The sequence below is a fragment of the Bufo gargarizans genome, chromosome 1, assembly GCF_014858855.1.
Source record: "Bufo gargarizans isolate SCDJY-AF-19 chromosome 1, ASM1485885v1, whole genome shotgun sequence".
NCBI lineage: Eukaryota > Metazoa > Chordata > Amphibia > Anura > Bufonidae > Bufo > Bufo gargarizans.
This window is the reverse complement of record NC_058080.1, coordinates 144360996-144373690: the sequence shown is the minus strand read 5'-3', so window position 1 is coordinate 144373690 and position 12695 is coordinate 144360996. Positions and strand designations below refer to the sequence as shown.

The 12695-nt window shown below is 45.3% G+C and overlaps 1 protein-coding gene across 3 annotated transcripts in view; it reads right to left on the bottom strand.

Annotated features, from left to right (window-relative positions):
• The window catches only part of CEP135 (centrosomal protein 135), an 86613-nt gene that overhangs the window by 55250 nt on the left and 18668 nt on the right, over positions 1-12695 (bottom strand). For 2 of the 3 annotated variants that reach the window (XM_044299413.1, XM_044299420.1), the window contains exons 5-12: positions 9259-9400; positions 9029-9113; positions 8710-8838; positions 7159-7374; positions 6573-6638; positions 4164-4314; positions 2652-2875; positions 2164-2319 (exon numbers count right to left, since the gene is read on the bottom strand). In XM_044299413.1, the coding sequence (XP_044155348.1) occupies positions 2164-2319; positions 2652-2875; positions 4164-4314; positions 6573-6638; positions 7159-7374; positions 8710-8838; positions 9029-9113; positions 9259-9400 (1169 nt within the window). The remainder of the gene's footprint in view (positions 1-2163; positions 2320-2651; positions 2876-4163; positions 4315-6572; positions 6639-7158; positions 7375-8709; positions 8839-9028; positions 9114-9258; positions 9401-12695) is intronic. The other variant, XM_044299425.1, reaches the window with a different exon arrangement.

Genomic DNA, 12695 nt, shown 5'->3' with positions numbered 1-12695 from the left:
AGGGCTCTTTCACACCTGCGTTCTTTTCTTCCGGCATAGAGTTCCGTCGTCGGGGCTCTATGCCGGAAGAATCCTGATCAGTTTTATCCTAATGCATTCTGAATGGAGTGAAATCCGTTCAGGATGCATCAGGATGTCTTCAGTTCAGGACCGGAAAGTTTTTTGGCCGGAGAAAATACTGCAGCATGCTGCGCTTTTTGCTCCGGCCAAAAATCCTGAAGACTTGCCGCAAGGCCGGATCCGGAATTAATGCCCATTGAAAGGCATTGATCCGGATCCGGCCTTAAGCTAAACGTCGTTTCGGCGCATTGCCGGATCCGACGTTTAGCTTTTTCTGAATGGTTACCAAGGCTGCCGGGACGCTCAAGTCCTGGCAGCCATTGTAAAGTGTAGTGGGGAGCGGGGGAGCAGCATACTTACCGTCCGTGCGGCTCCCGGGGCGCTCAGAATGACGTCAGGGCGCCCCACACGCATGGATGACGTAATCGCATGGATGACGTGATCGCATGGCACGTCATCCATGCGCATGGGGCGCTCTGACGTCATTCTGGAGCGCCCCGGGAGCCGCACGGATGGTAAGTATACCGCTCCCCACTACTACTATGGCAACCAGGACTTTTAATAGCGTCCTGGGTGCCATAGTAACACTGAACGCATTTTGAAGACGGATCCGTCTTCAAATGCTTTCAGTTCACTTGCGTTTTTCCGGATCCGGCGTGTAATTCCGGCAAGTGGAGTACACGCTGGATCCGGACAACGCAAGTGTGAAAGAGGCCTTAGTAGCAGTACATTAACATTGCCATAAGTATTTTGTTGCAAAATTTGGATTCACAAAATACGGATAAAGTCCGTATTGCATCATCAGGTTTTTTGTTTTGTTTTTGCGGCCCCAATGCCTTTAATAGGTGCGTGTCTCACATTTGCAGGTAAGATTAGGACATGTTCTAACTTTTGCGGAATGGACATACGGATGTGGAAAGCATAATGATGTCTTGCATAATGTGTCCCTATGAATAGCTATTTTTCCTACAGCATAAAACTGACTGTAGAAAGGTTTATCAGGCATCTTTTATCATTCAGGAGAGAAGACATTGGGGTGAAAACTCTCAAATACGTCAAACTGCAATGTTATCATCCAAACTATACATTTTTGGTTGTAGCTGAGTAAGTGCAATGAAAACCACCTGCAACCCAGAAAGCTGGATATTTACTTATACAGAAAAAGAAAGAAAGCAGCTGCACTCTATAGGTATGCCAGGTGCAAATCCCACAATGGTTCCTGGACAAGGAACGGTGAAGTAAAGCAGCAAAATGAAGGCAGCACTCCGGTCTTCAAGTGAAAAAGGTGGATTTTAGAAGAAGGAGAATGTAATAAAATCCACCTTTTTCACTTGAAGACCGGAGTGCTGCCTTCATTTTGCTGCTTTATTCACTTATACATTTATGGCAATGTCCATGACTTGGCCACATTCACATATGGAATTTAAGTTTTTTTTGGGGATTGCTAACATTTACACATGCACTTCCATAGAAAATACTTAAAGGGGTTGTCTTACTTTGGCAAATGACATTTATCATATAGAGAAAGTTAATACAAAGCACTTACTAATGTATTGTGATTCTCCATATTGCCTCCTTTGCTGGTTGGATTCATTTTTCCATCACCTTATACACTGCTTATTTTCATGGTTTACGACCACCCTGCAATCCATCAGTGGTGGTCGTGCTTGCACACTATAGGAAAAAGCACCAGCCTATGTGCAGTGTCACGGTCCCGCCAGAGAGGGCGTTGCTTTTTCCTATAGTGTGCAAGCATGGCCACCGCTGCTGGATTGCAGGTTGTCCGTAACCATGACAACAAGCAGTGTAAAATGTGATGGAAAAATGAATCCAGCCACCTAAACGAAGCAACATCGATAAAAACAATACATTAGCAAGTGCCTTGTAGTAACTTCCTCTACATAATAAATGCCATTTACTGAAGTAAGACAAACCCTTTAAGTGGAATTGATCTTAAAGTCTAAATTACGATGCAGTTACATTTTTTATTTAACAACTTTTTCCTTTAAGGATTTCTCATTCTCAATTATTTAACTCTAAAAGTATTTTTATTTTTTTGTCACCAGCAAAAAAAGGAACTTTAAAGCTTCATTCAAACCTTACCTGCTCATAAAGTACCCGGAACTTGTCTCTTTCCATTGTTAGCACTTTGACATTGGACTGGATCTCAACCATATGTTTTTCAAACCGATCTAACATGTTCTGGAGATCATCTCGTTCCCTAGTGAGACGCCGAAGGTGTGCACTCAATCCTGAGTCCTAGACAGCAGAAAACGACAAATAAATGATTAGAAATGCATATTATCATAATCTGCTATAGTCTTGTAGTACAGCAAATATCTTTGCTTCATAAAAGGTAGACACTGGTCACTTCTGCAATGGAGGTAATTCCATCAGATTTGCCACCAAGAACAGTGATCCTGGTGAATGAAGAAGGAACATAAAAGAACAAACCTGGGCATGATATAACTACAGTAAGTGGTGAAATAAGGCGGTAACGAACACTGGTTCTATTGATTGGGAAAGATCTAACAAAGGATCTTTTTATGGGAAAGGGTCTTCGGATGTTTACTTTAGTGCATGGGGCAGACCTTTTCTGGTGAACTCTGCGATCTGCTAGTATCCTGTATGGAACTATTCCTGGTGCTGGATTTTAGATTAAGTGCTCGCTCCAATTTTTCCATCTCCGTTCTATAATGGTCTCTTTCTTCTTCCAAGGATTTAACAAACGAATCCAGCCGAGAAGGTGAACGATCAGTTCGCAAAATGCCATGTTGTGTCCGCATCCTTTCAATCTCCAGCACCAACTCCCGTTCTGAAAGCAGAAAGTGGCAGAACAAATGGGTTACCTTCTTCACCGACACAAAGGGGTTCTCCCGTACTAAATATCCTGCTCACTTGGAGATCAGGCGAAGTACTTAGAAAAACCAAAAGATGATTTCTATCATCAGTAGGTGGGCAGAAATGATAGGATTCAAAAAGAGAGAAGCCATTAGTCATCTAATGACAAGCGAGGAATCATTCGTTTTCTGACGATTGAAGGTTTCAATCTGACTGAAAGATTATCATTAGTCGCTGCCACATCCCTGTCTAACAAGAAAAATGCAATTTTTTTGTGATAAAATTGCTCTAGGGGGCAAACGAGCAATGATCACCATAGCAAATACTGTCTCGTCTAGTTGCATGCCTTTTAAATGCAAATGACTTGCCAATTAGTGGTTACCGCTCATTAATGAAAAATATCTGTCCATCAAACAAAACCCTAATGAGAAAGATATGTAGGCACCAGAACATACACCATATAAACCTCAGGTTATAGGAGAAAACATACACTTAGGGCTCTTTCACACTTGCGTTGTTCGGATCCGGCGTGTACTTCATTTGCCGGAATTACACGCCGGATCCGGAAAAACGCAAGTGAACTGAAAGCATTTGAAGACGGATCAGTCTTCAAAATGCGTTCAGTGTTACTATGGCAGCCAGGACGCTATTAAAAGTCCTGGTTGCCATAGTAGTAGTGGGGAGCGGGGGAGCAGTATACTTACCGTCCGCGCGGCTCCCGGGGCGCTCCAGAGTGACGTCAGAGCGCCCCATGCGCATGGATGACGTGTCCATGCGATCACGTCATCCATGCGCGTGGGGCGCCCTGACGTCACTCTGAAGCGCCCCGGGAGCCGCGCGGACGATAAGTATACTGCTCCCTCGCTCCCCACTACACTTTACCATGGCTGCCAGGACTTTAGCGTCCCGGCAGCCATGGTAACCATTCAGAAAAAGCTAAACGTTGGGTCCGGCAATGCGCTGAAACGACGTTTAGCTTAAGGCCGGATCCGGATTAATGCCTTTCAATGGGCATTCATTCCGGATCCGGCCTTGCGGCAAGTGTTCAGGATTTTTGGCCGGAGCAAAAAGCGGTCCTGAACTGAAGACATCCTGATGCATCCTGAACGGATTTCTCTCCATTCAGAATGCATTAGGATAAAACTGATCAGGATTCTTCCGGCATAGAGCCCCGACGACAGAACTCTATGCCGGAAAAGAACAACTCAAGTGTGAAAGAGCCCTTAGAGCTACTAAGACAGGTAGTTACACAAAAGGTTCACCTGTTACCATCTGTTTTTCAAGTTTACTTGAAAGTCGCTGTTTTTCATTTTCTGCATGGTTCAGGAGAGACTCTAATTTGCGATTCTCATCCTTTCTGGCTTCTAACTCATCAGCTAGTTTATTCTTCTCAAATTCACAGGTATTTAGATCCTAACAAGAAAAAAAAAAATGTTGTTATTCTACACACAAATCAAGTGCAATCAATCAAGGTGAGAGTGTGAGGTTTGTAGTGAGGGAGGGATATATGTAAGAAATGTTCTACAGGTTAAAGAAACATGACTTAAACCAACTGATTCTGATTAAAGGGGTTCTCTGGGAATGAAGAAAATGAAAATACTTAAATATTACTTCATTATAAATATAATCCCAAATACCTTTCATTAGTTATAATGGCTCGTTTTGTCTGGGGAGCAATGATTAGAAGAAACAAAATGGCTGCCATCCTACTAGTTCACACAAAACCTGTCCTAATTACACAGGAGGACAAGTTAAATTGCTGCGCCATCTTCCTCTCTTACTTGTCAGGGATTATGATCCTAAATACAGTTTAATATGATCTTCAGATGAAGTGTTGTGAAGTAACTTGTCCTCCCGTGTGATTAGGACAGGTTTTGTGTGGACTCATAGGACGGCAGCCATATTATTTTTCCTAATGATTGCTCCCCAGAAGAAATGAACCATTATAAATAATGAAATGTATTTGGGAATATACTAAAGTAAGTTATAAGTATTTTCATTGTCTTAATTCTCGAAGAACCCCTTTAAGAAAGCAGATATCAGAGTCAGATGTAACTCTAAAGCCTGACATACACATGGGAGAAATGTGGACAGTGAGATCATTCGTATGAAAGCTTCCACCAGCAAAATACCAGACTAAACAGACCACCAGGGAGGGGCAGTTTACATTTTTTTTTTTTAAATGACTGTCTGCTCCTATAGCAGACTAGCAATTGTGGTAAGGTGAACAGAAAAGTGTATGGTAAAGTCCTGGAAGGGGTGTATATCCCACCCGGCTTCCTCAACTGGGTGAGGTAAATTCTCTGTGTGACCTGTGTTCAATAGGTGAGCTAGGATCTTCCCTGTATTAGCCAGAGCCCGGGCGGGCAGGTATTTATTTTGGTTTGGTTTCTGTTTTGTGGTGCTGGACCTTGACCTTACCAACTGAGTAATAACTGGGGTTGCCTGTATGGCCGGAGTGTCATAAAAGAATAAAGCAACGTTTGGACTTTAACCCTGTGGTCTGCACGAGAATCTGTCATCGCCGCCCTGCCTGAGAGTGTAACCCCTTACAATTAATCAACCAAATATGGCAAATCATAGCATACACATTAAGAATGATCACCCACAAGTATCATTTTCATATTTATGGCCCGCTTAAAGGTGTTTTACGGGAATTTAATATTGATGATCTATCCTCATTCAAGTGTCTTGTAGTTACACCTGTTCACTGCTGCGACGGCAAGCAGGTAAACAATGAACAGAAGGCAGCGGTCGCACGAGAACAGCCTTCTCTTCAACCAGCTGAAGTGCTGACACCTGGCACCCCCACTAATCTGATATTGATGACCTATCCTGAGGATAGATCATCAATATTAAAATCCAAGAAAACCCCTTTAAGACGTGGATTCAGGAAAGATGGTAATCATAGATGGAAAGATAATAGATGAGGAAAACTATGGTGGAAAGAGAACAAGATCATTCGCTGTCACTGTACTTTCACACAATCTCATTTAATAGCGAATGGTGTAACTAGCAAATGTCTAAATCACTTCAATTAAAAATATGGCTGCATCAACCTGAAAAGAGCTGTAAAGCCATGGCCACTAAGGGTCTTCACTCCACTTAATTTGCCAAGAAGTGTCAGAAAAATCACACAACCAAAAGCATTTGTGTAACTTGCTGTCACGACTATTTTAGAGCTGTGATGGTTGCAAACAAAGAGCAAAATCACATGAGACTTGTATTGTGGTCTATGATGGCAAAGTCTTCTCTTTAGGCTAGTGCTATACGGCAACTTTTAGCACTGCAACATATGGACTGCAAATGATCCAGCTGATAGTTGCAACTAATGATAATGAATGTAGTCGTGCAGAAATTCAGCAGCGTTAGATCGCAGCACCTTGCGGGTCGCAACACAACCAAATCCACTATAATAGGCTGCAATGTAGTAACAGGACATTGCTTCTAGAGGCTCAGTTGCATATATTAAAAAATATTTTTCTCAGCAGTGCGGGCACATATGAACATGGGACCAACACAGATGCCTTCAGCTGCCAAGTTTCATAGGTACAGATCTGCTGACAGATGTCCTTTAACCACACAGGACCTTTGTGACAAAAGGCATTTTAGGGAGATCAATATGAAAGCTGAAAAACAAAACAATTATGGGTTATTCAGTGTCTACATACCGACTTATACTGAGATAAGGTGCTTTCCAGTTTGTCGATTTCAATGTGAAGCCTTTTTATTTCACTCTAGAAGGCAGAAATACAACAATCCAGTTAAGAAGTCCCTTTCCTAAGTATTCACAAACATCACAGTTCTCTTTAATCCAAACCTTACAAAATGCAGTAGATAAGCTGAAATCTCATGATTATCTAACATGTATTCTCATACACTGCAGGCTGCTGAGTGTGAACCCGCCAGACGAGCTCTCTGATGGCTAAAGTCAGACATCAGGAGTGGAAGGATACCACCTTGCCGAGGCCACCAGCCCAATGCTTAGCGAGTATTGTGCACCCATTAGACTATGACCTGTGCACATTACTAGCTGGGTGACGTATGACTGCCTCGCAGCTGTACCACCCAGTGTGCAGGTATGTCTAACCATATCAGATCAGGTGGGAGAATTCGCCAGGACAACCCCAATAAATTATTTGATCGATAAATAATATAAAGTCACAGTTTTATCAATAACGCAAATTCCATTTCAGACACAAGATTCCTGCTTAAATAATGATTAAAAATAAACTAACTCTGTGCACCGTCACTTACTTTTGCCTCTTCAATTTCGGCATCTGCAGTCACCAGTACCCGCTCCTTGTCCCTCTCCAGCCGCTGTGCCATTTGGTCTATCTCCAACAGCTCTTGACAAAGCTCTTCATTTTTGGTACTTAGATTCACCACTTCACTGGTGACATTTTGCCTCGTTTCTAGGAGCTCTTGCACACGTTTTTCAAGGTCTTGGTTTGCTTGCTGAAGGTATTCGATCTGGTAAAACACAAACAGCACTAAATCCATGAAAATTAAATTGACCCCACATGAAAGACTGAAGCTTCTGTCTCATCTGAACACATCATTTTGCAGCTTGTCATGAGTCCCCATTGCTGAGCAAACTGAATGTAAAATGTATAGTTGCCACTCCATAGAACCGTTCAGACACAAGCACTTCAGTTTGCGTATTTTTTATTTTTTTTTATCTTCCCGTAAAACGTAATGCCTATTGTAGGAAGGCGCAAGGGTCCGTTGTTGACGGAAGGCATGTGTCGCCGAGGTTCCTGGCCTCAGTGAAGTAAGAGCCAGTATTTTCAAGTGTCAGCGGCAGCTAGTGCTGGTTGACACGTTGCTATGTTAGTATGGCTGTAAGCTGATACGGGCCGGCTCTTACTGGGAGTAGCCAAAGTGCTGGGTGGGTGGCTTCTCCCCACACTGCAGGCCGGGTCTTTACTGGCCTATATCAAACCTAGCCAGCAGTCTCAGCTGTGGGTGGATTACTCCTCTCTGACAGTGGTGCGCTGTCAGTCCCTGGGTGTTTTGGAATCTGAAAACTTGTGCCGTGCAAAAGTTGTGGGAGCCGCATGCGGAGAAACAGGCCCCTAAAGCCTGCTGTGGACCACAGGTGGAGAAACTGCAAACCAGGTGAAAGTTTTTGTTCTGTGGACTTTTCATGGTGTGAACAAACACCTAGACTGCAAAATGTCACTTTTTTTTTTCCCTTATGTGTGAATAAAACACTGAACTGTTTAAGTTAAAGACTTTGTGGTTGCCTCTGTACTGCGTCCGCTAGCCTGTCTACCGGAGCAAATCCCCACACTATGTACCTTGCAGTGCTGGAGTCCTAGGTTCGAAATTTGACCAAGGACAACATCTGCATGGAGCTTTTATGTTCTCCCCGTGATTGCGTGGGTTTACTCTGGTTTTCTCCCACACTCCAAAGACATACTGATAGGGAGCTTAGATTGTGAGCCCATTGGGGACAGTGTGATGCTAATGTCTGTAAAGTGCTGCGGAATATATCAGCACTAAGTATAATAAATAAATGTAAAAGTGTGCCTTCCAGTGGAAATATATCCACGAGCATATAGTCATTGCAACACAAAACCTCTGTAAAATGTTATCGAACTATAAGGCACTGTACACATTAGTGTCTGCTTAAACAGGCCCTATGAAGAATATGATGAATCCATTATGATCTACCAGGATCTGTTTTATTTCACGCCCATTATATTTATGGGTCCATCAGGAATCCAGCCAAAGGACAGACTGACAAGTCTTATCAAAGTCTATGTTAAATACAACCATGTAACCTTAAAACGGACAACTTACTTGCAGATTGAGATGAGCAACAAGCTTCTCATTACTTCTATATCTGGCTTCTAGAGAAATAACATCATGAGAGCGCCCACCATCCAAAGCTAGTGCCAGTCGTTCTAATTCTTTGTCTCTTAATTCCATCTGAATTAAAGAAATATCAGATTGAGAATACAATATAAAACTAGTCATCTGCTACAGTCATTGTACAATAAAGCAGAGATCACAGAAGGGTCACAGTGACAACTAGAAACATAGGAGTAGTGATGGATCTCAATAAATCACAGCAGCTAACTCTTAGCAACATCAAATACAGCATATACTAAAGACAAACCTGATGGGTCAGATGCTTCACTGCTCTGTCTGAGGACTCCAACCTTTCTTGCAGAGAGGTGACATCTTGCTGTAGTTCTCGAATTCTGAAGAGCACAATATATTGAATACTATATGACTTTATGACAATATGGGGAAAAAACACAGCATGCTGAAATTACTGCTCAAGACACACAACAATGGACAATACCTTCACTCGAGAACATTAGAGGTAGAAATATGAAGATATACCTGTCATCCGCCACCTGAAGTAGATCAGCAACATATGGATCCTCTGGCTGTGGGACAGGGTGTCCACTTATTGCCGAGGGTGGGACTGGCTGATCAATTTGCATGCGCTGACGGCGAAAAGGAATGTTTCTTTTCTTTCCACCTGCATAAAATAAGAAAATGAGCATTTACCCTGAATATGCAAAAAATGCATGTGGCCTAAGCCTAAAAATGAGATTTTTGTGAACTCACCTGTAAAATCTCTTTCTCGCTTTATTCATTGGGGGGACACAGGACCGTGGGTATAGCTTGCTGCAGCCACTATGAGGCGACACTAGGCTGAAAACTATTAGCTCCTCCCCTGCCAGCTATACCCCCTCCAGCCTAGAGAGAGCATATCAGTTTGTGCTCCAGCAGTAGGAGAAGCAGAAATTAACTGAAAACCAAACAAGAACTGCACACTGCCATAAGACCAAACCAAAAACAAAGGTCCCAACTGGCATCTTATGGACCCCACATGCCCCACTAAGAACATTGGGTGGGTGCTGTGTCCCCAAACGAATAAAGCGAGAAAGAGATTTTACAGGTGAGTTCACAAAAATCTCATTTTCTCGCCCATATCATTGGGGGACACAGGACCGTGGGACGTCCTAAAGCAGTCCCTGGGAGGGAAGACAAAACCCCCAAGAAAAAAACTCCCTCATGGAAGTCACTACACTGCGGCCTGCAAGACCCTGCGGCCGAGAGCAGCACCCGCCGAGGCCAAAGAATGCACCTGGTAAAATTTTGTGAAGGTGTGTAAGCAGGACCAGGTCGCCGCCTTACACAATTGGGATGCAGAAACATGGTGTAGGCGAGCCCAAGAAGCCCCAACCGCTCTGGTACAGTGAGCCATGATCCCAGGAGGAGGCGCCTTGTCCCTGAAATGATAAGCCTCGGCAATCGCCGATCTAATCCACTGGGCAATCGTAACCTTGGAGGCCGCCAAGCCCTTACGAGGACCCTCTGGGACGACAAAAAGCATCCGTGCGCCGAAAGGGGGCCACGACTGACAGGTAAGTCTTCAAAGCCCGCACCACATCCAGACGATGGAGAAAGATCTACCTCGGATGAGAAGGCTGCGGGGCAAAAACGAGGGTAGAACAATGTCCTCGTAACGTGAAAAGCTGATACTACCTTAGGTAGAAAAGATGGCACTGGGCAAAGGACCACTTTATCCTGATGGAACACCAAGAAGGGCTCCTTGCAAGAAAGAGCCGCCAGTTCTGAAACCCCCCGGATAGATGTGATGGCCACTAAAAAGGCCACTTTCCAGGAGAGCAAGCGAAGGGAGACCTCGAGGCACTGGTTGGGAAGAGCACGATAACGAGGCACTGTGTGAGCCACCCCCTGCATAAAAGGTCTTGAACGTACCTAACCAGTCCAGGAGCCTCTGGAAAAAGAAAATGGACAGGGCAGAGACCTATCCTTTCAACAAACTAAGAGCCAGACCCAGCTCCAATCCGGACTGCAGAAATGCCAGTATATTAGGTAGAAAAGAAAACATCTGGGAGGAAGATCGCGCTCCTCACAGAAGCGCAGGAAGGACTTCAAAGTCCTGTAATAAATCTTGGATGAGGAGGGTTTCCTGGCTCTAATTATAGTCCGAATGACCATATCAGAGAAACCCTTCTGTCTCAAAATGAAGGTTTCAATAGCCACGCCGTTAAACGTAGTGTATCCAAATTCTGGTGGAAGACTGGACCTTGTGAAAGAAGGTCGGCCCTGTGTGGAAGGGGCCACGGCGCATCCCCTAGAAGAAGAATGAGCTCTGAATACCAGGCTCGGCGAGGCCAGTCTGGAGCAATCAGGATTGCCTGGATGTTCTCCATCCTGATTCTGCGCAGAACCGGGGCAGGAGAGGCAAGGGTGGGAAGACGTACAGGAACGAGAAGTCGTCCCATGGCGCCACGAGAGCATCCACGCTGTGTGCCTCGGGATTCCTTGCGCAAGAGAAGAAGCAGAGGAGCTAGCGATTGACCCTGGACGCCATCAAGTCCACGTCCGGTTGTCCCCACCGGAGACAGACAGAGCCTCGAACACCTCCTGATGGAGAGACCACTCCCCCGGGTCCACCGTCATCCGGCTGAGAAAATCCGCCGTCCAATTGTCCACTCCCGGAATGTAGACCGCAGATATCACCAGAAGGTGGTATTCCGCCCACTGCAGAATCTTCGCGGATTCCTTCATCACCGCCAGGCTGTGGGTCCCCCCTGTGGCATTGTTCGATTGCACTCTGATCCCCTGCAGGAGGGAAGTCCAATGGCGAAGGGATAGATAAATGGCCTAGAGCTCCAAGATGTTGATGGGCTGTTTGGACTCTGATTGAGACCAAACGCCCTGGACCGTCCGGGTGGCGAAGACCCCGCCCCAAGCGTGAAGACTGGTGTTTGTTGTAATAACAGTCCATGTGACTGGGAGAAAAGATTTCCCCATATCCAGATGTGCAGGTGCAATCCACCAACTGAGTGCCGACCATATCTGCCGAGACAGGTGAATCTCCCGCTCAAGCGAATCCGGAAATTTGTCCCAAGATGACAAATGGCACGCTGAAAGGACCTGGTGTGGAACTGAGCGAATGGGACTGCCTCGAAGGAGGCCACCATCACCCCCAGTACCCGCATACAATTGCGGATTGACGTACTGCGGCACCGGAGTAGCAGACGCACCGACCACTGGATGTCCAGTCTCTTGTCCTGTGGTAGGTGTACCAATGCCGGGCCCGAATCCAGCATCATGCCAAGGAATCTGATCTGGGTGGAAGGATTATGCGAGGCTTTCCGCAGATTCACTATCCAGCCGAAGCAAGAGAGAGTGTCCAGGGTGATCTGAAGACTTTCCTCGCACGGAGTGATTGTCAGAGCCTTGATCAGAATGTCATCCAGATAAGGGAGAAGAGTAATGCCTCTGGACCGCAGAACGCCCAGGAGGGGAGCGAGTACAGAGCTGTCGCCAGGCCGAATGGCAGGGTGACGAATTGATAATGGCACAACTGAACAGCGAAACAAAGAAAACGTTGGTGAACGGCTGCGATGGGGACGTGCAGGTAGGAGTACTGAATGTCTATAGACGCCATGAATTCCCCTTGGACCAATGAAGGAACCACGGAGCGAAGGGACTCCATCCCGAACTGTTGAATCCGGAGGAAGTGGTTTCCACCTTGAGGTTCAGCACCAAATAGACCTCGCCCTCTTTTTTGGGAACTACAAACAGGCTTGAATAAAAACCCGTAAACCTTTCCTCTAGGGGAACCGGAGTTATTCCTGCCTGCCCCCCCCCCCCCCCCCTCGTGTGACAAGGGATTGGACTGCCTGAAAGAATTCCGCAGCCTGAACTGGGTACCTGGGGGGTTGTGAGAGGAAAAAACGGTTGGGAGAGATGGACTTAAATTCTATTTTGCAACCCAAGGTGATGACCTT